This window comes from Thunnus maccoyii, chromosome 3 (genome assembly GCF_910596095.1).
Source record: "Thunnus maccoyii chromosome 3, fThuMac1.1, whole genome shotgun sequence".
Classification (NCBI taxonomy): Eukaryota; Metazoa; Chordata; class Actinopteri; order Scombriformes; family Scombridae; genus Thunnus; species Thunnus maccoyii.
In genome coordinates, this window is record NC_056535.1 from 29575075 (window position 1) to 29601195 (window position 26121).

Consider the following 26121-nt stretch of genomic DNA (forward strand, 5'->3'; position numbering starts at 1 on the left):
AATTCAACAGACATTAGACAGATATTTGCAGTAGAGGTTCGTCTCTAATGAAAGCCTGCTTCCCTTCAGCTAAAGTAAATAAACTTCACATCCTCTCAACCCAATATTCCCCTACGTGCTTCAACATGTTGACTAACCTCGGTTTTCCCCTGCTGGTCTTCCAGCTGAGTCGTGCTGCTGCTGTTGAAAGAAAATCTTCTTCACTTCTTTCAAAAAAAAGTGATTCTTCAGGACCTGAAATTTAAGGTCAATATGCTTCAAATGAGATCAATAATCAGACAACCACGCCCACTTTACACAGTGATTAGCCAAGTTTAAGGCTCCAACCAATGATTATTTTCATAATTGATTAGGTTATTTCAATTGATTAATTGTTTGGTCTATAAAATTACAGACAACAGTGGTAACAAGATAACGTCTTCAAATGACTTATTTTGTCCAACATACAATCCAAAACCACAAAATATTCAATTAATTATAAGACCAAGAGAAGAATAAAATTCTCACATATAAGAACCTGAAACATCAAATATCTGGCATTCTAACTTAAAAAATGACAATTACTCAAATATCACAGTAGTTGTCGACTAATTCTTTCGACCAACCAGCTGATTAGTCAACTAACTGTTGCATCTCTAGCCAGGTGTGTGGAGGAGTGACAGTAGACGGGGGTTTGAACTTCTCTCTCTTTCATTCTTCACACAACTACATCTGTCATTTTAGTAAACAGAGCACAAAGCCATGAACGCCTTCGAGGAAAGAGTCTGAAAAGTGTGCAGCGTTACTCTGCATCTCCATGACTGATCGCATCTCATCTGACAGGCTTTTCCCGCCTTCTGTGCCTTATGACCTTAACAGTGTTTTTTTTTTATTTTTACAAACTGTTTTTTTTTTGAGTGTATCTTTGCCTTATGATCATGCACACATACAAGCACCACAAAACCTTGGCATCCCTTTGTATGCAAAGATGATGAAAGGTGATTTGACACGTACATTTTGATTAAAAATTATTTTTAGAGTCCCCTAAGAAAGAGTCTAGTCTTTTTACCTTGTGAGCACAAGACATTAAATTTGTCAATATCTTGTGCAGACAGAACAAAATAAAAACTATATTTACTATGTTTTAGTAAATTTAGTAAATGATGAAATAAAGATACACTTACAGGACTTACCAGGAACCAAGTGGACCACTGAAGACCTAAAACTCAGACATTTAACCGCTGCTGTGATTTGTCGTTACCATCAGGTGGCAGCTCATGTCTGAACTCAAGAAACTCTGGAGACAGCTGGTTTACGCAGGCAAGTTTTAATAAAAAAAACAAAACAAACTCTGATGTAAAAAAACATAAAAAAAATGATTAAGTTAAAACCTCTTACAGAGTCACTTCCTACATAGAACAGCAATGTGAACACAAACAGCTCCCAGGGCAACAAACCAAACTCTCAGTACAAAAAATATTTTTACAAGACATAACGAGTGTCCACTGGAAGACGTGTAAGGCAGTCTGTCCGTCTTATTCCTTTTACAGTTTTTTTTTTAAGTTCTTCCTTTGTTTCCACTTTAAGAACTTGGGTGCATCTCAATCTCTTCCATGATGCAAAGAGAACAAACAGTCCAACTTTACTCGCGGTAGAAAACATCCGTCAATGGTTCCTTTTAACAAATAGATTCGTCAGGTTGCAGGAATAACTGTCAGGATTCACAGTTAAAGAGTTCTCCCTGTGCCTGAAAAACACAACTATCTGTCTGACCGTGAAGTAGTCATGGTGGTGGTGCATTCAAGAAAATTTGGCATTAACAAGAAGCTTGTAACATTTTAGCCGATGCTGCTACTCAGAGCAGTGCACAGTGAGAAAACGAGTATGAGAAAACGTGTCATACTAGAGACTAAGAGGAAAACACGTTAGAGGACGGTCATGTAGGATGATTTATTATCCATCTTGTCACCTGACCTGGAGGGTGGGGGGGGGGGGGGGGGGGGGGGGGGTGGGCTCCCTTTTATTGAACTGCACCCTCCTGTTCAGCTCCTATTTTGTCTTGAATGCTCCTTAGCTTACCATGTTTCTGAGAGAACAGAGGCAGAGCTGGAGAGCATTTTCAGAAATTAAATATGTACATTTGTACAGTTTGTAAGTGAGATTAAATAAAACTTAGTAATTGCGAAAACATGGCGCATGTCCGAAAGTGAGACACGGCCTTTTCCTTCAGTGTTTTCATGTCTTTTTAACAGGTGAACAGGTAGTGGTTACAATAGGTAGTTAACAGCAAGTTTCTGCTGGTGGGGAAGTTAATTCCAGCTAAATGCTACAGCAGCTGATTGTACGCAGGCGTGTGTCAGTGTGTCATTTTTTTTGTCTCTGGTTGTCAGATGAAGATGTGGCCGGGAACTAGGGCTGTAACTAACGATTATTTTTTAATATAGATTAATCTTTTTTTGGATTAATTGATTAATCGTTTGGTTCATAGAATGTCATAAAATAGTGAAAAATGCCCATCACGACTTCCTAAAGCTCAAGGAGAGGTTTTCAAATTGTTTGTTTCGTTTGACCAACAGTCTAAAACCAAAAAACAAATATACAGTTTATCACATTCAACAAAGAAAAGCAGCAAATTTTCACATTTTTGGCATTTTTGCTACAAAAAATGACTTTAACGATTAATTGGTTATCATAATAATTGACGATTAATTTTCTGTTGATCGACTCATCAATTTGTTTTTTTTCGCTTCAATGGGAACATCATCTGACCCTGATCCAGGACTGTCATACTGCATATCACAGTCTGTCAGATGACTGACATTTCAGTCACTCAGGGGTTCGTTAAATGAGTTACAGGCAGAATATTGAAAATACAAACTCTTCGGTTTAGATCAAATTTGCATTTTATTCAGCAGTCTTGCTGTCACAGCTTCTGGCCACCTCTCCCTGTCAAAGTAAATCGTGTTTTTGTTACTTTACACCTGCCCGTCTTCAATTCTTTTACAACTTAAAAGTCGTTAACAGGGCGTCTGTTGGCCTAGTGGTTAAGACACATATCGTGTCCCTGGTTCAATGGTGATTTGGAGAGGAGATCCAGGACCCCAATGTGCAAGGATGGTCCTGGATCAGTACTAGACATGACCCCAACATTGTAATCATAAATAACAAACCTTGGGAGCTGCATGCAGTCTAGCACCTTTCCACTTCTTCATATGACTAGAATGAGACTGCGTACTCTGTTAACAGGGTGTGAAGTTTTTGGTTTCCTTCCTCCCTTTTAAACCTGCTACACGTTACCTGGGTTGATCAGCAGATGTAGGTAAACTGGGTCTCTACATCCCGTTATAGCCTCCTCCTCTTGACCCCCCTCTGTGCCTGTTGCTGCTCTGACCTGCAGGGTTGTGGTACCCTCCTAGTAGTCCAGAACCATTGAAGTCCCTTCCAGTCCGTTGAAATCCCCAAACCAGGGAAGCACCCGCCGGGCCCAGGCCCCCTGACCAGACAGGTGGTGTCCCCAGGATGCCCCTTGCACCACCCAGGGCAGTCAGGGTCTGTGGTATGGGGCTGGGGGAGAAAGGTAGGTGGGGTCGGTGCAGCAGGCCATCGCCCAACCACTGCTGGCCGTAAAGTGGTGGTAGTGGATGTGACGGACTCTGTCGGATCTGCTCATTTAGTTGCTGATGTTGGTTCACTTGCTGCAGATGTTGTTGAGGCTGTTGGATCTGTTGTAGTCGGGGATAAGCAGGATTTGGGTTGTCCTTCTGGTCTGTTACCATGGTGATATTTCCTGTTACACGGGCGCTCCTGGAAGCTATCATGACGCCGTAACCAGGTGCCAATCCTTCTCCTCTTATTGGCTGTTCCTTGCCCGACTGTGTGTCTCTACAGGGAGGTAACAAGAAGAGGTTCAGCATCATCATCATCATGACATCATGAAAGCGATGAGAGAGAAAATGGGTTGATATTAAACACTAAATCGGTCGATGTGGCTAATACAGCTGTGTATTAACCCCCCTTTTTTTGGTACCAAGTGAGAGAGCACTGGCTATCAAAAACTTATCTAGTGAAAGTTGACATTGAATATCTAGGCCCTGTTCTTCGCAAGTGGATAAGTGAGCTAGTATAATTTGATTTCCAGGTGTTGCGTGTCCACTGGGCATTTGGGTGATGGGGAAAAACCAAGACCTGTACTTTGCTCTTAATCTTCTGCACCATTGGTATGGAATATGTTGCAGAAACGACTTGAAACTCAACAAATTAATCTCAAACACATTTAAATCCAAAATGAAAGAATTAGAAGTTATTCCCTAAAATGTAAATGTTTTTAATTTACACGGTGACGCAAAATGATTCCTAGAAATTTCTCTTTTGAAATGTGTTTCCTTATGCTCATTTTTATTTCCTTTATTACATTTGTCTCCCTTTGTATTTTCTGCAACAATGTGTTTTTATTTGTGCCGCTGCTTGTCTTGGCCAGGTCTCCCTTGGAAAAGAGATTCTTAATCTCAATGGGACTCTCCTGGTTAAATAAAGGTTAAATAAATAAATAATAAATAAATGCACATGAGCTGCTGCTGATAATATTTTACTTCTTAGTAACTTTTGTATGATGAATTCTCTGATGCAGCACACTAATGCAGCGCCACATCACCAGTAGTAGGAGGAGCGAGCCGTCACCTTTTTCTGCTCTGTCTGCCTACAAACCCTTACGGAGGATAAACATTAACCATCAACCGCTCTACCCGTGTATTCAAGCAAGATGGCAGCTGTTGTTGAGAATATTCTCGAACGTAAAGCATAATCTAAACAGACAACTGTTTAAATCACACAAATATCCTGCTGTATATGTGTTTTGAACTCCCAGTCAAGGCTCCCAGTCTGTCTGTGAGCTTGCCTGTTTCACTACAGGCATATTCATTCACTACAGTGGGCGGGGAAATAAAATCAGTGAATCAATAAATACAAACACTGTTGATTTCTTCCTGTGGAGCCGACATGAAAACTAATTTGGTGAAGTAAATTCCTGCTGTCAGTCAGCCTGGTGAAGGCAAATTAGCCGGCTGGTCAGGATCTCCTGCTGACAGACAGCGCTCTGGACAGAGAGGCTGAACGCAGGTCGGAGTTGGTGTGGACTGAATGGTTAACTTAGCACGTTTGCTCACGTCTCGCTTCCTTTGTGGATTCCCAGTAACGTTGCATTGCCGAAGCCTCACGGTATAAAACTTGGAGGCCACAGGGGGCCTCCTACCTAGAATATTTGGTGGCTAAAGAATTACTTTTGGCAGCTGTGGGCCATTGGGCCATGGTTAATGTCGAACACTGTGGAGTGTCTTTAAGTGTGAAATATCAGTGTGAGATGTATCTATGGAGTACTTTGGAGTAGGTGAACGGTTTCCTCAAAGGGAAGGAGTACTTCTAGACCCAAGGAGTATTCATTGAAAAATGAGATGGGGGAAAAAAACACCAAGTAGGCTGTAGCAGCAACTCACCAAAAAAGAGAAATACAATGACCGTGAAAAAGAATATTCTCTTTATTTGAGTTTTAAAATATAAATGCTGTTTAAAGTCCAAAACCAATACAGGGTTTCAGTATATCGCATAATGTTATCTGAGCAAAAGCATCCTCCTCCAAGCAGAGAAAACTCTTGCTGTGCCCTATGACAGTCAGTGATATCAGGACACGAGTCATTTTTCTAGACAGTACCAGAAAGTAATGGAAATGATACACATACACAAGGCAGGCTGTTACCTGTTCAAGGATATGTATTTTCCCTGAGCATAATCACCAAGAGCATAAAGTTCATTTAGCCAGGACCCTTAATAAGGCTCTGGCCTAGAGTTCATTCTTCTCGGGGGTCCAGGGGGTTTGAGGCGGGGGGACACCCCAGCATGGGGCATCCAGCGCAGGGTGCCGACCTTATCACCCTCTCTTGGCCCGTGCGGGTGTCCATACCCTTGGGGAACAATGTCCATAAATGGCATTGGCAGTGGGGGAATCATGGGTCCGCTTGGTCCATAAGGTTCCAGGGGACTGGGCCAAGGAATGGAGAAGTATGCAATGCATCTGGTCATGAAGGGGTTTACACTGTCCACAGCATCAATTATACACCAAGGTCCTTGATGATGTTTGAAGCAGGTCACTGTCACAGGGATGAGGGTTCTGGTAACTTTAGGAGAAAGGCGCCGTGGTCTGTGGAAGCTAACTACATTAGAGTTGCACAGCACTCTTGAGTATTCCCCTTCTCCCGGGGTCCAGAGGGGACTTTTAGGGTCACCATTAGCATCTACAGGAATTCTCCCTTCCCGTGCAAAGGCAATGTCTCCCCATCTGTTGGGGTTTTTAAGAGCCTGAGTACAAAGTTTCTTACCACATGATGAATAGAACTGTATTCTAAGGGGTTTTAAGGTGTCTTCTTTGGGCATAGATCGAATATTATCATGGGGGCTTTTTATGGATTTGTCTTTTTCATTCAACAGCTGTAGGCTTTCTTTGGGGGTTTCCGTTTTTTGGTTTTTGCTTTGACTGGAGGTTGTGGAATTACTTCCTTCATCCCTCTCTTCCCAGAACCTGCACGCAAATCAAAAATAAATTCTAATTAACCAGAGATTATTCCTTAGAAAAAAGATGATAGAACCAACTGACTTTTTTCCCGCACATTTTTACTGCGGGTTTCTTTGGTGCGGACAGAGGCCCTATGGGTTTCCTATTCCTGTGACCTAGTTTGTGGTACCAATTCACTGGGGGTGGACTGGTTTCAGTGGGCTGGGCGTTCCAGCCTTCTTCCAGGTTTCTTTCCATGTCTGTGTGGGTTAACCCACTCTTTCTCCTCTGTTGTAGTGGTGATGCTAGAGATCCCAATAACCGGGGCAGCTATTGTAATGCAGTATGTATTGAACCATACCGGCAAGCTCCTCATTTTGGGGCCGCAGGCCACCATCCTCCAGGATGTCACCATCCTGTAATTTCTTTGTTCGGCTCAAGATAGGGTAGCTACTTCTGAGATACAGATTAATTAGAGACTTCAGTCATCCAATCCACTTGGGGGTGTTCAAGGCGGGGGGCTAGGCAGGGTTCTACTACTGTTTCCATTGATGGGTCTAGAGCATTGAACAGGGCTTTGAACAGTGTTTGGGAGGTGCAGGCCATGTCCTGGTTCTTCTCTTTATTCTGGGGAAAAAACTGGTCCCTACCAGGGCATGGGTGCAAGAGCAGCATTTCCTCTACCTGATAATGCCGGCCCTTTTGAGCCTTGAGAGCCTTGGTAAGGCTGGCGTTACTAGCTCTAAAGTCAATATCGGGGGCCTCGCCCACTGTTCAGGTCCAGGCCCGTTCCTTAACTCTGTGTTCCCGGGCCAGAATCCCTGGTCTGTAGGTGATTTGTAGTCCTGAATAGATATTCTCCTCAGCATGAAAATTATAGGCCCTCAGGGCATACCTGTCGTACATGCAAACACACATGAAGAGTTTGGTCTCTGTCTGGGGATTCCAATGTCTTATGTCAATGCGCATTTCTCGGGAGTTAACATTATCTGCATAGTAGGATGCCGCACCCTCCGTTGCCCACTCTTGGTCCCACCTCGTGGTCTACCAGGGGTAGGAGACTTTCACCAAGGCGTAATTCAGCAGGTTTGTGCTGGGCTGGCCCGGTCCACCTCACCACGGCCATCTTTTTGTCACACATTTCTTGGCTCATATCTCTTCCATGTGAGCTTTTCTCTTTCTATAACTGTCTTGTGCCCCAGTATACTCTCTGATACTCCTTGGGCTAGTACTATAAGGTCTTTCTTTATGCTGTAATCCAGTGCTTCTGGGATGGCCATTTCGCTGTTTTCCTTGGCGTTTAACTGGGTTTTAAGTGGATCTGGGATATGTGTACTAATCCAAACCTTTTATGTTCAGCTGTATTGTTGGTATGTGTCTTAACTATGGTGTTGGTCCCTTCTGTTTTTCTTGAAACAGTATCTTTCTGGGATTCCATGTACGTCCGGGCTACCCAAACTGTATCTCCTGTCTGAAACACAGGGGGTTTGTGGCTCCAGGTGGGATTCTTCCAGTTTGTGCAGCTGGACTTGGCTTTGCATGGTAATCAATCCCGAGGGGGTGTTCCAGTCATCAGGGCAATTTTTTAGTATCCATTCCTTGGTAGTCCTTACCGCTCTCTCTGCTACCCCATTGGTCTCGGGTTTGTATGGTACGGACCAAATAGGATGGAAACCTCCTTTCTCAAGGAAGTCCAATACCCACTTATTTTTGAAATGTGTCCCATCATCCATTCTGAGGGATTTCATTTGAGGGTATTGACAAATCATTTTGGTTATCTTATTGGTATTGATTTACCTGTGGCGGTTTGAGGGGAAAAATCCTCTTATCTGCGAACCCGTTGTTGGTAATGACAATGAAATATGTGTTTCCGCAAGGGGTTTGTGGGAAAGGGCCAGCCACATCATTGGCACTGAAATGTTGTGCATGTGATTGGATGTGGTGTGCAAGGGGTTTGTTTAAATACCCCAGCTAGTGTACATTGTTTACATTTCTGTTGGATTTTCCCGACTCTTTCTTCTATCTGTGGCAGTTATTTTCTGTTTGTCAAGCCATATTTTACCCCTTTTTCCTACAGGGTGTCCTAGGGCCTTGTGTACTTCAGTTAGTGGTTCAATGTCTACTTGATGGACTCTAACTCATCCGGTGACTGGGTCACTCCAGTCTTTCGGTAGGTGGAGTTCAAGTGCACAGAACGACAAATCCCTTTGTTGGGCTACTGAGTCCACCTCATGATTTCCTGTCCCGAGGTAGCCGGTGCTCCCTGTGTGGCTTTGGACCTTTATCCTTTTTGCGCATTGACCTCTGGATTTTGGCAATAATGCTCCACTATTCTTTATGTTTAAACCCCCCTTGTATTTTTAAATAACTTAATTTTGCAGTCAAAGATCAAAATTTTAAGCTGTTGCTAGAAGACGTATGACTATAGTAGAACACTGCAGTTACAAGTCATTCTCATATAAATCCCTTTGTTTTTGTGAGCGTTACATAGGCTACTGATACAGCATCAGGCGCCTGTGTTTCAAACTACATATTTGCTGCAAACATGCTGCAACAACGGATTAATGCTTAAAGCCCCTGGAAAGGTAAATCCATGATTGGCTATTAATTATGTAATTTGGGATCTAATGTGCATATAGTAAACACCTTAAAAGTATGAGAACATAGCCTTTGATATAGCCTATGTAATTCTTTAGAAAGTATTTCTCCCTTCCCTTGTTACTGAGTAGCAGTTGGGCGGGGCTAAGCTAGGGAATTCATTACGTAATAAATACCTGCCCAATCATATTTAAGAGAAAGATGACTGACGTGGCTATCTGGCCAAGCTGACTTCACATCACTTACTCTCATCTCCCCCATGAGAAAACAATGCACTGCACTTTTCTTTGCTTTTAGCTAGAATGAGAATTCAAATTAGCCTGACATGGTTTGAAAGTTACTGTGTTAAGCTAACTAGCAGATTTGGGTACACCATCCAAATCTGTATTCATCACGGAGTGGATAAGTAGCTCAAAAGTGTAGCATAGCAATGCTAATGCTAACCGTTTCATGTACGTGAATGAAAGACGCTAAAACACTTAACTTCGTAGTCTGGAAGGTATAGTTCAATAAAAACAGATGTGTGGTCTACTCTAGTCTGCTAGTTAGCTGATTAGTCAAGATAACTAGTAGACCACTGGGGTAATTGAAAATAAGCTCAAAAGTTTTGAATAATGCTAACTGTTTCATGTAAGTGAAAGGAAGATGCTAAAACGATTAGAGCCATACTCCAGGAGGTGTAGTTAAAAAAAAAAATAGTTTCAGGTGGTCTAACCTAGTACGTTAGTTAGTGGATTATTCAAGCTTTCAACCAAGTAGGGTCCATTTGATAGATTTGGTAGTTAATAGCAAAACGTTTAAGCTAATGCTAACCATTTCATGTTGATGAATGGAGAATGCTAAAACGATTAGCATCATACTCCAGGAGGTATAGTTAAATAAAAACACAAATTTGGGTGGTCTAACCTGTTTTGCTAGTTGGTCGATTAGTCAAACTTTCTAACCAAGTAGGGTCCATTTGATAGATTTGGTAGTTTATTACATATCAGCAAAACGTTTTAGTGAATGAATAGAAAACAAAGTGGTACTTGAGCTTAAAGTAAGCTGTCAATCAAACGTGATCTGGACACGCCCACACAGTCCTGAGAAATGGTTTGAGCAGCCAAATGAGCTGTTTTTGAGCTAAGTTTTCTAATAGTTATGAATGTTTATTTTCATTCAGATTTTTGTGGATGCTTAATGAGACACTCAACTTTGATATCATATAATCATTTTTATGATTTCAAGCCACGTTTCCAGAGGCTTTAAAATATAAATAATTTAATTCAATTAAACACTCTCCAACCAAAATCAGGACAGGAAACATTTAACGTGGTTAAAGCAGGAAAGACAGTAAATCAGTCGGCACTGATCTATAAATGAGTGTGGGTGATTCTTACAGTATCTGTTGTCCACAGCTCTTTTTACTGCTTGAGAAGCTTCTCCTTCAGTTCATTAAATCCCTGCAGCATCTGAAGGCAGCAGGACTGAAATGTCTCAGCTTCTGAGAAGTGCAGTGCCAGAGCTCAGTGGTGTTACGCACAGCTGTTCACTGTGTTTACCTTCATTAAAATCACCTGATGACACCAGGCTGCTATAGAATAACCACACACACTTTGACACACATCAGACTGGTCGGTTAAAACTCGGTATTCTGCTTTTTTATGAAGGAGACGTCGTTAGCAGGGCTCATCAGTCTCTTTTCCAACTTACTTTTTTAGCAAAAGTAGCTTCTCATGTTTCATCCTTGAAACAAATTGCGATGCAAACACTGTTGTGTAACATAAATTACTGAACAATGTAACCGTGTACAAGGTGAGATACAGTACGTGCATCTGGGTGTACCCCCCAAGGAACCCGCTAATTTTAGCTCCTGTATAAACCATAAATTACTCACAACTTAGTTCATCTTCAATTTCCCAGGAATTTTCTGCCAATTTAGCCAGCAGGGGTCAATGGGGGTGGTTTTTGAGGAGGTCACAGTACCTTGTTTTTTGGGTTGCGTGGGTTTTGTGTTTTCCATGTTTTGTGTCTTGCCTTTAACTCATCCCATTGTGCAGGGGTCATTAAATTGTACTCATTCTTGGGAACTAGGAAGTAAGGGTCTTGATTGCTTCTGGACCTATTGGCCATATTTCCCTGAATATTTCCCCGAAGTGTTGTTGGGGCACCCCTGGGTTGAGTTGTTTCAGCTGCTGCTAAGGACCGGAAGGGAAAGTCCCTCGGGGATGTTCTGGATTCATGTGTGGGGAAAAGGGGCCTTCAATGTCGTTGGTCATTTTGGGTGCGAGATGGAGGCAGTCCCCTCCTACTGGGTCCCTCCACTTGGGGTTGGGTGGTTTAGGTTGGTTTTTCTTGGCATTTGAGTGCGTTGCTATGCTGTCTTTGTGTGTGTATGATTTTAGATTTTAGGCCATATTGTCGGGCCTCTTCTAGGAGTTGCTTAGGGTTACAGGACTGTACTTTAGTTGCTGAGTCTACTCACCCTTGGATATCTGTAAATAGTTTTCCTAAGACTACCATCTGTCGATTGGTGTGAATGGTGGTTTGCACCTCCGTTATGGCCATAGCTAGCAGTATTTTACCATGTTGAATCTGTTCGATTAGTTGGCTCAATAGCTCTTGCTCTGCATCTTCAACAGGAGTGGTTGGGAACAGGTCACACATTTCTATTACTGCTTTGCAGCCAGAAGATGGTTGCTGGCTCTCTAAGTAAATCCTCTGAGATTCCTACCGCTACCTCCGGAGCTATTGCTCTAGAGTCTCTCCTGAAAACCACTGTGGGGCCGGAGTGTTAAAGTATTTGATCATTTGAGGTTCTGACATTTTAGGCAGCCCTGGGTCAAAGTCTTGACTTAAAGCTAACCGGAAAGATACAGGGGCTGGCATACTATGGGCTATTGGTAACGGGCTATGAAGGGCAGGTTTATTGATCAGATTGGGTTGAACCTGGCTGAGAATTGTGGGTCAGGGGTTGAGGACACCCTGCTGATAAGGGAGGGTATGTTGGCCATTCTGGTTCTATGTCTGGTGCTGATTCCATTCCTTGTACCTCTGAGGTCCAGGCTTGTCCTGATTTAGTTAGGTAAATGGTGCCATGGGCAGGGCTCTTGTGGGGGTCTGTCCCAACTGAATGCCTTTTGACCTGACATTTAAAAGGGTGGGTTATTGGGATCAGGGTTTCGTCTCCCACTTTTACTGGTGGTGGTGTTTGGTGAGTCCCACTTTCCCCAGGGGTTGGTTCAGGGGTTTTATGGGGGTCTGCTTCTGTGGCTTCTTTAGCCAACATTGTTCAGAAATCTTTCCCAATGGGCACCAAAAGGTGTATTTCAGCTTGGTATTTGGTGTTTCATAGCTTCCACTGCCTCCAGGTGGGCTTGGGTACTAATATCTACTCTGTGACCAAATGTGTCACACCCAAATAGGGTCATGGTCAGAGATGTTGGCCGAGGGCCCAATTTCGTCTGGTAACTCCCGTGGGCCTGCAAGACTGACAAGTGTCTGCACCTGAGTTAAGTTTACAAATCCTCCCCAAGTTCCAAGGAGGAGAAGTAGGGATACCTGGTTTAGGACCAGTTGATATTTGGTTTTTAAACTAAAGGAGGCAGTATGTATTGCTCAAGTGGGGTGCAGTTTGCGGTTTCTTTTAATGTAATTGAGATGTTTTCGAGGGTGGCGGAGTGGAGGCTCATTTGGGAGAGGGTTTCTTGGGAGATGTGAAAATATCTAGTGGGACTCAGCTTGTGAAATAATTCACTCCTTTTGCTGCTGCTTTCAAGTGTTTGGGATGCTGGGTCAGCGGGGCCCAATTCCTCATCACTCAGTTCTTTGTCCTCTCCATGTGTAAGCACAGGGTTTAGGTCCCTGTCAGGGGAGGGATGCTGAATGTACATAGTGCAATGTCTATCCCCAGGTTTTGGAAGACCTGTTTCCAAATGTCTCCTGGGTTCAGTATAGGGGGAGGTTTGGGGAGTAAGGATTTTCCTGACATTTTCTCTTTCCGGGGGGGGTAATCTAATGGGGCAGGGATAGACGCTAATATTTTTAAGCACTGGCCCCACGGGCCACCAAGCACCTAAATTTGATAACCAAATTTGCCAACATGAAAACTATTTTGGTTAATTCATTTCTGCTGTCAGTCAGCCTGGTGAAGGCAGGTTAGCCGGCTGCTGCTGACAGACGGTCGCTTGTTTGAAAAACTGCCCGCCCTGGCTCTATTTTTGCGAAGTTTCGTGCACCTAACCCTATTTTCATTGGTCAAAATCAATGCTGACATCCTTGACATTTCTGTTTCCCCTCCAGTCAGCAGTCCACACAGATGGAGAGAAAGTAAGCGTTAAGATGCTTAGTACATCTTAAGTGGAGCAGAGTGTCTTTAAGTGTGAAATATCAGTGTGAGATCTACCTATGACATCTTAACAGCATTAAAAAAAACAAAACAGAAAATCACAAAAAGCATGATATTTCCCCAGTAATTATTTGACACAAGTCTAGATTTTTCAGTTCCTCAAAGTTGGCTTAACATTTATCTGGAGCTGTTGCTGTTCACTGTAAGCCAGGTTCATGACATTTTAGGGTGCACACCCACATATGTGCATCTCCAACTGAACCGTATATAAAGAGCAGAAATCAAAGTTTGTTGTTAATCATTCAATTTACTAACCTTGATCTGTCACTCTCTACAGGACAGGAAGTGGTACTGGAGGACACAGCACCATGTTTAGCTGCTCTGGGTAATGCAGGTTCCCCTTGTTGATCTGCTTTCCCTCTCTCGTCATTGGTCCAGTCTGTCTGGTCACTTGGTCGTGCAGTTGTGTATTGGTCGGATGAAGGGGTGGATGGACATATAGAGCTGGATGTGTCAGTATTAATGGGACCCTGCTTTCCTCCCGACAGCCCCACCACTCTCACTGGAGTACCACTTCTCTTATCTCCAGCCTCTCCTCCAGGACTTGCTCCCCTCCTCTGTCTCTCTGTAAGTGGCTCTGCTCCATCTCTGTGCTCCCTCCTCTGCTCCTCCCCCAGCTCCGGCTGCAGGGTGGAGTGAATTAACTCCAGAGTGGCTGCCACTGCTTTCCTGCCAGGAGTGAGGTGGACTGACTCAGCAAGAACTCCCTGAGCTGAAGAAGGGGTGATGTGACCACTACCTGTGTGACGAGGATTGGAAAGGAAGCTTTTGCAGGGGTTGATGCTGAACTCTGCCTGGGCGTCTAACCGCTGCTGCAGCTGTTGTTGCTGCGCCTGACGTTCAGCCCGCAACTGCGAGATGGCCAGTTGCAGCATTTCAAGGTCTGTATCTGAATGGTGCGGCATTCCCTCCTTACAGGAGGCTTCTGGGACTAGCTGGTCAGAGAGATGGGGGAGAGGTGGGTGTCCGGAGCCGGGCTGCTGGAGATGTTGTGCCTGGTCACCTGAGGAGAGGGCGTGGATGTGTTCTGGGAAGATAGATGGAGAGCGTTCAGAGCCTAACACACAGTCACCATAACTCAGCTGTCTAATGAGACCTGAAGACAGAAGAGAGCACTTAGTAAAACACAAAGAGACAGTATAAGAAGTTTCCCAACTTTTTTGACTAAAGACCCCGATTTTAGGTCTTCAATTATTTGTGACCCAGGTTACTCAATATAAAGACATTTATTTGGAACTTATCAAGTGACCGGCAGGGATTTTAATAAAGTGTCATGAAAGAACATTTTAGTACACAATGACCACTCAAAGGGAAACTGCACCAATTTTCCATATCAAAGTCTGTTTACAGGTGTTGGGCAGTATGCGTGGAAAAAGCTGTATAAAGCCCTTTGTGGCTACAGAGGGAGCTGTGTGAAATCTGGTAAATTGCTTCAAGTGATGTCACTTGAATCATGCTTGCATGACACGCTGCAGCTTATAGTCTCGTGTGTAGTCATGCGTAACCTCACGTCTAGCCTGGACCTCTACATTGATTTCATGCAAACAGGCGCACTTGATCCAGCTTCAAAATAAGTGTTTAAGTTTTAAAGTGTCTCCTCTTGCTCTGAAACACAGCTCCTGGTGGTGTCAAATCACTTGACAGCTCACTCAGCCTTTTGGTTCCAGTGGCAGATGCATAGAGATTGCATCACAGTTGAATGACTTTTTTCTAACTTGTAAATTACAGGAAGACTCACTTCCTTTACTAAATATAGAACTTTGCTGATTACCAGATCCCATTAACATGCACCGTCTTGTGAAAGTCAAGGTTTATAAAGTTTAAGCATCAATATGCAATACAAGTCAAATTTTCTTTTTTATTTTATATTTTCTAATCTTAATGAAATATTTCAACCTGCAACAACTACCTTTGGGTGCTAGCAGGTTGTCTATGATTGGTTGTTTGTCCTTGATGTCATGGTAACCGACCAGTTTGGTGAAGTTGTGCAGAATTTCTTCTATACTGGCCACGATGATGCCACTACTGGAGTAGGCAGGGAACTTCTCAAAATGATGCTCTGAGGAAAAAAACAAAACAAAAACAAGACTTCAATACTTCAGTTCAGGTGGTAAATTAAGTTTTCAAATCTCAACAGCTAATCAGGTAATCAATGAGTCACTGTGCTGCTGTTGCACACACACCAGTCAGGAAGATTGTGTGTCGGTACTGTGTGTATCTGGCCTGGAGCTCGATAAGACAGTCCAGGTCAGGTGACTGATGGTTCATCATATCGCAGTGATGATATGGCAGGAACTCAACAATCAGCCGCTTCTGATAGACTGACAGTATGTCCAGTAGGTTGGCTGCATCTCTCCTGAACCTGGCAACCACATGAAAATACACAGACAAACATTAAAAGACTTTTCTGCCTGTAATTTGTATGTTACTGTATGGATTATCTCTGCTTCTCCTAACAGGATAATGTACAGCTGACTAGAAGTCAAAGTCTCTTAACTTTTTAAGTAGTTGGAGAGAAAAAAAAGTCTTCTGGGTTTGTCAAAGTGGCCACTACAGCCAGTTGCATGTGGACTGTGAGCCTACACATATGTTATTTCCTCCACACCGTCCATTAATACAGGGTTAAGGTGATGGTTATGAGGTGTTTCACCATGTTTTGAAGGAACTTAAGCTTTGTCTGTGTGAGGCATAACTATTAACTAACTAACCCAACGTCCATTGAGGAATAATGTCCTCACAACTTCAGGTCTTGTCTGAAACATGTTAAGACATTTTCTTCAGCATCAAAGTAATCATCCCATATGGAAGTAAAAAAAAAAAAAAAGTAAAACAATTTTGTTAAACACATTCTATCAATTTTTTGACATTATTAAGGGTTCCATCAACAAGGTATTTAAACCCTGGAACACTGACTTATAAATATTTCCTGTGTGTTTAAAACCTGTGAACAGGCAATTTAATAAACATGTAGAACAAGTGCAATACCACTAATATGCCACATGATGGCACTTCTGAGTCGTCTAACTTGTTCAGAAAATAATGTGTGAACAGCAGGAGTGAAAACCAAGTAGCCAGCCTTAGTTTCTGAGTGTTATAAAGTTTAATGCTCTATAAAGCAGGGTAGAAACACCAGCGTGGTTGTAAATCCGTTCAGTTATTAGTCATTAAACATATCACAGTTTCATCTTATGTCTGTCATTATACAGTGCAGCCGCAGAATCGGTACCTGGCTTGTTCTTTTAATTTCTTGTGGGTTTTGCAGTGAACTTTCCACCTCCAAACACTCTCTTGAGAACTGTGATTTTCCAGGAACATCAGCAGTGAAGCCAGTCGATCTGCAGAACAACGTCCCATCAATGAACACATCAATTCAGTTGATATAAATACAAAAAGTAAGTTCACTACCAGCAATGCATTTGACTCATGATTTACAAAAAACTGATGCAAATATTACCAAATTTTTTTTGTCTCAATGAAAATAATGTATGAAGACTCCTGCAGAAAATGTTCCATTATGACCTTAAAATAAATTTAGCTGGATGCTGCTGTTGGATTCTGATCCCTGACCTACCATGAGTGATGAAGTCTGGATTGAGGAGCAACTCGTCTGAGACGATGCAGCCTCCAGAAACAAACAGCTCGTTGTAACTGTTGTTCCTGATGTCGTCCAGAGTATCGATCCCCACAAACACCACTGACGGGTGTCGCTTCAGAGACATCAGACCTGGGATCTGATGTGCACATAAACACATAAACCGACCTATTGTTAGTCTGTTTTCAGTTGGGTTATATATCATCCAGTACATCAGTCAGTGCATTTGTCCAGCATGAAAAATAGTCAGTCAGACGGTAACTATAGTTCAGTGAATTCTTTCCAGTGGTAGTACACAAAGCGGATGCATCTCCTCACACACAGATCACGATCTATATGAACATATGACATGTAGGCCTGGCTATCATGTAGTGTCCTGACTACCAGTAGCAGTAAAAGTCTACAAGCGACACTAATAGTCTATATCTAATTGTGGTTAATATAAATGAATAAAAATACAGAAATGAAACGTCTGCAGTGACAGGATCTGAGACATGTTACAAATTTCAGCATGTTTGATCTGAGGGGATTCTCTGATGAGGCAGCTGAGAATAGGTGATAATGAAGTGCTGACAGGTAGGGCTGAAGCTAACAATTATCTTTTTAATTAATAGACTGACGACTACAATATCATAAAGTCCAATGTGGCATCTTTAAATAGCTTTTTATACAGTTAAACCCCAAAATGATCAATTTACTATTACATAAGACAAAGAAAAGCAGAAAATCCTCACAAGTGAGAAGCTGGATGTTAGGAAATGTTTGGCATTTTAGCTTGAAATATAACAATTCGATCAAATTATCAATTATGAAAATAGTTGACTAATCGTTTCAGCACTACTGCCAGGTGTGTGTTCTGGCTAGTGCCTCTTATCCGCTAGGGGACGCTATATGATACCACTTGCTCTAATTCCTTGCCACTATTGGTGCAGACACAGAGCTGATCTGAGTGCCTAGAGGCCCCAGCACATTTACAGATATGACTGGTTTATGCCAGTCCCAGAGCGGCTCAGGTTAATTAGTCAGAATACACATCTGACAGAGTCTTGTCTCCACCCTGCTGTGAGAGGGTCAGCGCCACTCCTGGAGTATATTCAACCAAATTAAGCAAACAGAATGATTAGTTGGTTTCTGGAGTGGCAACACCTGGCAACCTGAGGACCTAAGAGAGCAAATAAATTGTAGTCATGAAAAGAGACTTTGTTTATCTAAGATCTGGATCTGCACAAAGTCTGAAAAGACACATTCACTTTGTTTATCACCACTTGCAGTCAAGATGGAAAGAAACAGAATTAGTTATTAAACTGATCATTTAGAGGCACCTTGTGTATGTGTCCAGCTATGTCTTTGTTCTTAACGATGACCAGCAGCCTGTTGTCAGAGTGTTCTTGGTTCATAAAGGCCACGGGACTCTGCTCCACGTTTCCCTGCTTCAGCAGGTATTCCTACAACAAAACAGTACACACACAGAGTATGTAGGCTACACAAAAATACAATTATGCATCAATTAGGGCATGACCGATGCTGATGAACTGGACTTCATCAGCACATCTGTTAATACAAGTACATAATTATGTAGTGCTGGCAAAAACATTCATTGATCAAGGATTAAATGTAGAAACTAAAATGTGAAAAACATTGCATGTATTTAGGAATCTACATGCTCATCTATTTTTAGTGAATTATTCATGAAATGTGACCTATATTGCCCATGTGGTTACCTTGACGTTTTCATAGACCCGGTCCTCCAGCTCTGTGCTGTGGAGGTAGAACTGTAGCGAGTTTCTCTTGACGTCTTTGATGATCTCTTCCAGGCTGTTGAACACCTCTGGCTGCAGCTGGCTGATCAGGGAGCTGAGGGCTGTGGGCGGGGGAGCGGGGCTTGTGCCGGGCCTGGGGATGGGTCCAGAAGCCGGACTGGAGACGCGTTCAGAGGGGTGTGAAGGTTCTGCGGAGGACTTGGAAACACCACAGAACCCTGGTAGAGTCACCTCGCATGTTGCACCTACAAGGCTACTTCCAGTTTCTACACCGCTGGTACAATGTACAACCCTGGTCATGCTGTTATCTGGTGTTTGTCTAACGTTATGAGGGACTGTCCTGTTGAACTCTAAAGAGTTGTGGCTTTGCTGTGGTTTCCAGTGAGACTTTGGGGACTTGTTAGGGGGAGGGTAGAGGACGGCAGTGTTTGCAGGTTCGTGGCTAGAACTAGACGCAGAGGTAGGAACAGATAAAGTGACGTTAGAAGTTGGGGGATTCCTGTTGTTTGTAGCGTCAGAAAGCTGTTTGTTGAGTCTATCTGGCCACCACACTTCACTTCCTCTCTCGAGTGCAGGGATTAATCTAACTGAAGCACCGACACCAGCAGCTGTCAGTTCACCACAGGGAGCAGAAACCTCTTCATCGCTTCCTGGTTTAGCGTTACCTGCTCGGATGCTGGCCACAAAAGCACTTACTTTGTTGGCCAACACAGCATCGGTCTCAGTCCGGCTGGTGTTGGGCTTGTGGCTCTGCCAGCTGTCATCAAACTCTGTAATCATGGAGTTAATGCTGTCCTGTAGTGAGCTCACATAGTCCTGGACCGGGGGGCAGGGGTGGTAGAATGACACATACTGTGAAAATGGAGATATCGAGGTGTTTGGGGATGTGTGCTTAGGTGCAGTGATCTCTGTGTTTGAAGTGGAGTGCGGGGACTGTGGGAAACTGTAGTACACACTCTCTTCCTGCAGGAGAAGCTGTATCTCAGAGGAGAAGTCCCCCAGATGTTTGTCCACAATGTTGTCAATATTTCTGAGAGGACGAGCAGGAGGTGAGGAGATGGAGGGAGAAAACAAAGAGCCACCTACCAGTTCCTTTGATTCTCCCTTTTGTTCCTTATCACTAGCTACCTCGTGTATCATGTCCACCGCTTCATCTTGCTTAACCTCTTTGGCCTCATCTTCCCCTCGTTTACAGACTTTTTCGACAAGCTGTGTTTCTTTTCGCTCCCCGAAAAGTTCTACCTGTGCCTCCTTCACCATCCTTTTTTCCCTGTGTGTATCCTCCTCCCCTCGCTCGGTGAGTGATGGTGAGTGATTTGTCCTCCCTTCTGAAACAAGAGGGATAGATGGCTGGTTGGATGTATAAATGGATAGTTCTTCATTTATCTTTTCTTTCCCCTGAGGTTTCTCTTCTCTGTCCTTTGATATTCCTGTACAAGACAGACTTTGTTAGACTGGAAACACGTTACATGTTAAGTATATTGACTAAAGAAACTGTAAAACAACACAAGTCCTGACCATTTTGTTCAAAGCCTAACTTTAATAATAAACCTATATGGTGAAGTGAAAGGACTTCCAACTGAGATACATACACACAGGTTATGAATTAAAAGAATAACCAGTAGCCTAATGACAACAGAAGAAGAAAGAAGAAGAAGTCAATGACGTCAACGACAGGAGTATTAACCGTAATGTATAGATATATACCACATAACTGCAGCCTCTGTTGAATGTCATACCGCCACTAATGTGGTATTTTCTATTTTGGTTTCTGACTCAAAATCTGAAAATGGGATCATGTTTATTTCCTGTCAATGTTTACCAAAGCCAATAGCTGACAGACTTGGAGCTGAGGTTGATGTCAAATATGTCAACTTTTCTCTCCCCTCTCATTTCCTGTCTGCCTCTTCACCGTCAGCCCCTCTTTCACTCAGGCATAATCAACCCAAACACACTAAACTCTCAGTCTTGAACATAACTTTTACTTCAGGGGCATGGAGCGAGAGATGACATGACAGAGTTTCTTTTCTTTTTGGTCTTGGTAACAGAATTACTGGATTTTCTTTGGAAAAGGGAAAAGAGCACTACAGACTGGTACCACAATAATCAAGTAACTGTAGTGTAATTTACTATCTTAAAAAGTGGATTTAGTGTTCCTCTTTAAGCAACTAACATCATCATCATCAGTGGATTTCGGTCACCAGGTGTGACTGAAATCCAGCTAAACACCTATGAGAGATTTTGGATGGACACATAAGATAACACCATCATCAAAACACCGGTGTTCATCCCACCAGTAGAGTTCAGAGACTTGGAAAATATGGAACAACAACTTTTACACTCTGAAGTATACATTGAAACCTATGAACTTCACTTCAACAAACCATGTGTGTACAAATACAAATAAAGTGGATAGTGGTCATAAGATTTGCCAATAGAAGTTGACAGACTTGACATTAACTTCAGCTCCTAGTCTGTCAGCTACTGGCTTTGATACACTGCGACAGGAAACAATTTTCAGATTTAGAGTTAGAAACTGAGATAGCAAATACCACATTAGTGGCAATGACAGTCAAAACTGTGGGTGGCGTTACAGTCTAAAACATGAACAAAAGCAACACCTTGACCCTGAGAACAAGTCAGTATGGTTGAGGTTACCTGCAAACTCCCTGGAGGCTGTGGGAGCTAACTGCTCCTCGTTAGCACAACTGTAGTCCTTGTTAAGTGTGCTGAGCTCATTAGACTCCGGGGACTGGCACCGGGAGGGGGAGGGGGGAGGGCTGAGCTGAACTGAGGGGAACTGGGAAGGAGAAGGGTGAGGGCTGGGCTGTGGAGATGGGCATTGGGAGGGAGAGGGGGGAGGGCTGGGCTGTGGAGATGGGCATTGGGAGGGAGACAGAGGAGGGCTGGGCTGTGGAGACGGGCACTGGGAGGGAGAGAAGGGAGGGCTGGGCTGTGGAGACGGGCACTGGGAGGGAGAGGGGGGAGGGCTGGGCTCTGGGGATGGACATTGAGATGGGGACGGGGGAGGGCTGGGCTCTGGGGATGGGCACTGGGAGGGTGAAGGGGGAGGGCTGGGGTCGGGTGATGGGCACAGAGAGGGGGAGGGAGGAGGGCTGGGCACGGGAGACGGGGTGGGGCTCTTCCTGGGGGGTTTGGTTGTTGCGGTGGTGCCTGTTGCTGTAGCCAGGTGCTGAAAGCGGGGGTCCTGGGGGATGTTTCTGTCTCTCTGGGTATACCTCTCTGAACACAGACCTGCAGACAGAGATCAGAGTTAAACTCAATCTTCATTTTTCATTCTAATCTGCAGTCTGGTCAGGATCTGCTCCTTTATATCCAGCACTGTGAGGCACTAGTAGTGTGCTAAATAATGCATGTACTTAATGTCACTAAACTGTTAAAAGATTGAGAATCCTGTATTGTTTATCATACAGTTACATTCTGATCTGACAGATGGCAGAGCACTAACTCACTCTGGATATGATTTTAGTGCAAAATGCACATTTGCTGAGAAAGATACTGATTATAAAGCACTGTGGCTCCTTATCATGCCTCTCCACGAGTTTGGAGTCCTTTTATATTTTACTATGTAATCAAATCTGAACTATGCTTCCATAGTCTGTTGGTAAGTAAAGCAATAACTCTTCTTTAGTGTTAACTCTGGATGAGTAATAATGCAATATACCTGTGTTAAACTTAAACTCAGCATTATCTTTCAAACTGTGAATCCAGCATAGAACTTAATATGGGTGTTCAAGTGTTGCTTGAAGTTGACTTAAAGTATATGTGTTGTATATGTTATGTGAATCTGTGATGATGGTTTTTTTATGCTGATTTAGATTTTGAAAATCCAATAAAATAAATATAATATAAATATCAATATAATGACAACTTCTACTTTGGTATTTCATATAAATGGTATTTTTTGAAGTATATCCAGACTTGGCAGGCAGACTGGCAGACAGACCTGTAATGGGGATGAGGACCCACGGGATCTCCCACTCTTGCTGCTCCTCCTCCTCTTCAAATCCTCCTGTTCTCCTCCCCAGCCCTCCTCCTCCTCCTCCTACTCCTCCTCCTCCTCCTCCTCTACCTGATGCTCCGTGGTGATTCATCTCCCCGCTGTGGGAGCTGGGACTGAATCCCTCCAAACTACTGACGCTGCCTGCCGTCTGCTCCTAGATACACACACACACACACACACACACACACACACACACACACACACACACACACACACACACACACACACACACACACACACACACACACACACACACACACACACACACACACACACAACAGAAATCCACACACTTTGTCAAACTTACCAGCTCTGTTTCAACGTTACATTTGATGGGATATTTACACAAAATGTATATTTACAGTTAAATAATGCAAATAATTTAAGAAGTTCCTTTCATGTAATGTCTTTCTGTAGTTATGTATATAAGGACCTTTGCTTCCTCTGGAATAAAAAATAAAGTAATAATATTAACTTGAGTCAATCCATACAATTCTAAATATGCTACATGTACGTTGAGAGAGTTTTGACAAATTCAGAGTGCTGAAGCCTCGTATTAGCTTCAGCTGAACTTTAAAATGTTTAAAATGTGGATTTTGTGCACAGTCACACTATGAAGGTATCACCTCACAGCCAGTATGGACAGGAGGGATGCTTACAGTGACTAATAACTCTTTCACCATACATACGGGCATGTATGTAGGCACTGCATTAAGATGGACTAAAAGTCAATCAAATTAAACCTCTTTGCAAACAGGAGTTGGTTAGGCACTGTGCTATCGTCTCTGTCACCTAATTTCCTCTTATCGCTCTACTGTTGCCCATCAAATAAAAAACAAAGTAAAAATTAAAAGAAAGAATCTATATTTAGACATTTTCAGGGGGTGAGTTAGAAATCTTTATAGTCTCATAAACTGCTTCTGTTGCCAAGTAGCCATAATCAACATCATCATTTACATACAGCGGTCATGAAAAGGATGCTAGTTTCATTGAAGGAACAGGGTGTTAAAGATCCTCCACAAGATAAAGATGGTGCTAACACTTCAAAGCCACACTATCAAACCAAAAAGTAATTTTAACTGTGTCATCATCCTTTTACTGCACATGTCTGCGGCATCTTAGTTCTAGCTGGCTTCCTTTTGTACACTGTCATAATGTGACCGTGCTGTATGTAAAGTACAAGTAACTATAGCTCAAGAGAAACTGAAGGACACAGACACAAAGGTGACTACCAAACCACAGACAGGTGTTCTTACTACGCGTCTATACAATAATTTGTGGAAAAGACACCGTAAAGCTAAATTATCTGGCAGACACAAACATGTACTTAAACCTTCAGTTACCTCCAGCTCCTCCTGCTTCCTCAGGTCAATGTCACAGTTGGTGGGCAGGCCCAGCTTGGTGGCCAACCTATCAAATGGACAGGAATCCCTCTGGCCTTCCTCTTGCACCTCAGAAGGGCTCTGATTGGCTGTTCCTCTGGCAGCCTGGTTGAGGCCTGTCAGTATGTAGAGAAACATTTTTTATGTTGATGTTAATTGTGTTTTGAAAACTCTGATAGAAAGCAGATCTTTAACAATCCGTGATTTCATGATGTCCTATGATGTCCTTCTAGTGTTTTGATGCAACATGAGTTGACACATGATGAACTGAAATAAGATATAAGACAACTATATTGGCCCAGTTCAAGGCTCCACATGTGTTATTCTGTTGTCAATGTGGTCTAGCAGACAGTCTTAAGTCACCTGTCAGCAAGTTGAGAAGTGTGGTAGCAAGCTCAGATCCATCACGCAGATCAGTGTCCTTCAAACCCACTGAGCCAATCACAGACGCAAGAGAGCCAAAAGGGGCGGGGATGTGGCCTCCTCCTTCAACTAGGTGAAAAAGCAGAGAAAACAAATGTCAGTAAATGACACATTGGCCATTGATTGCAAGATCGTCAGCTCTTAAGATGTATTCAGACTGAAAGTAAAGCAAAAAACAAACTTTAGAGGGCAAAGTGAATGCACACAAAGTCAATAAAAAGAGATGACAAAATAAAAAAACATGAGTTTGTTGTTCTGAGACAAATTGTGACAACGATGCATTTGCTCAAGTTAAGCAAATCCTGAGCTGTCACACATGTTCACAAATAGACTCCTTTCCTACATCTGCCAGAAAATTGTAATGCGTGTGATCTGACATTTTACAGATGCATATCTGTGGTGGCAATTACTGAAATGCAGATGTAAAACTGCTGGGTCATTGTTAGATCATCTGTTGTATAACTCATGAGAGATTGTCTGGTAGCAATGATGAGAAAACCTTCGGGTTTCTTAGTTTCTTGAGATGTGTTAGTTGGACTGACTTGACTAAGATTTGTTGTTTAGAGAGGAGACGAGAACGCCCCTCATTATGACCTTGTTCCAAAGGCTGTTGTCCTATAACAAGTCTTACGCCACCTGTAGTGTGAAGATCTGTTTCCTGATATTAGATTTAAATAAATACATTCATCTAAGACAGAGACTGAGACTAGAGAGTGATTAAGGTAGGGTGTGATTGTTCCTGACATCTGAGAGTACAGTTTACAACCAAAAAGCTCATTTCTGTAGCCTGAGATTACTCAACAGAAGTTCTTCACTTGCTACTTGACTTGCAAAACAAAGGAAAGCAGTTGAATATATGTGTCTCTAAAATGCAGTGAAAACACGGCATGAACCTCCCTCGGTGGAAGGGAGTTAGCAGTGAAAAGGACTGCAGTGCAATTCAGTGCAAATACTATAGAATCCCCATTTTGACTGAGAACTATTGTCTTTTTCAGTGTTTGTGGTTTTATTAGAAGCTATTTTGGCATAGGGAACTTGTTTGATGTCATTTTATCTCTGTCTTTGCTATCACAGTTTTGTTATACCACATTCAGGCTGTTGGCTGACTCTTGTCATCTCACCAGGGATCTGGTCACATCCTCTTGGTTCCTGCGACGCCTTCAGGAATTTAAGTGCCCTCTCTGCCGTCTCCTGTTCCAGCTTCCTTTTCCTCCCTGGTGCCTTCAGCCCTCCTTCTCTTCCTTCCTCTCTCTTCACTTCATTCTCTGCATTCCTCTTACAGGTTAAAACCAGGTCTATGAGCTGCTGCATCTGAGCGACAAAGAACAAATATTTTAGTTCTCTAGGGACCCGACATGAGACCAATATAACAAAAATAAACAAACAGTATCACACAGTCTTCTGTACACCGTATTGGTCAAGAAATAGTCTTTGT

General features: G+C 42.9%; 1 protein-coding gene across 2 annotated transcripts in view; it reads right to left on the bottom strand.

Moving 5' to 3' along the window:
- Window positions 1-1287: 1287 nt before the first annotated feature.
- The window catches only part of tasora (transcription activation suppressor a), a 43835-nt gene continuing 19001 nt past the window's right edge, over window positions 1288-26121 (bottom strand). For both annotated transcript variants that reach the window (XM_042402385.1, XM_042402393.1), the window contains exons 16-28: window positions 25808-25997; window positions 24627-24755; window positions 24225-24379; window positions 22825-23035; window positions 21516-22112; window positions 18819-20287; window positions 18420-18542; window positions 17077-17236; window positions 16732-16840; window positions 15689-15867; window positions 15415-15564; window positions 13761-14532; window positions 1288-3861 (exon numbers count right to left, since the gene is read on the bottom strand). In XM_042402385.1, the coding sequence (XP_042258319.1) occupies window positions 3312-3861; window positions 13761-14532; window positions 15415-15564; window positions 15689-15867; window positions 16732-16840; window positions 17077-17236; window positions 18420-18542; window positions 18819-20287; window positions 21516-22112; window positions 22825-23035; window positions 24225-24379; window positions 24627-24755; window positions 25808-25997 (4794 nt within the window). In that variant the 3' untranslated portion in view covers window positions 1288-3311. The remainder of the gene's footprint in view (window positions 3862-13760; window positions 14533-15414; window positions 15565-15688; window positions 15868-16731; window positions 16841-17076; window positions 17237-18419; window positions 18543-18818; window positions 20288-21515; window positions 22113-22824; window positions 23036-24224; window positions 24380-24626; window positions 24756-25807; window positions 25998-26121) is intronic.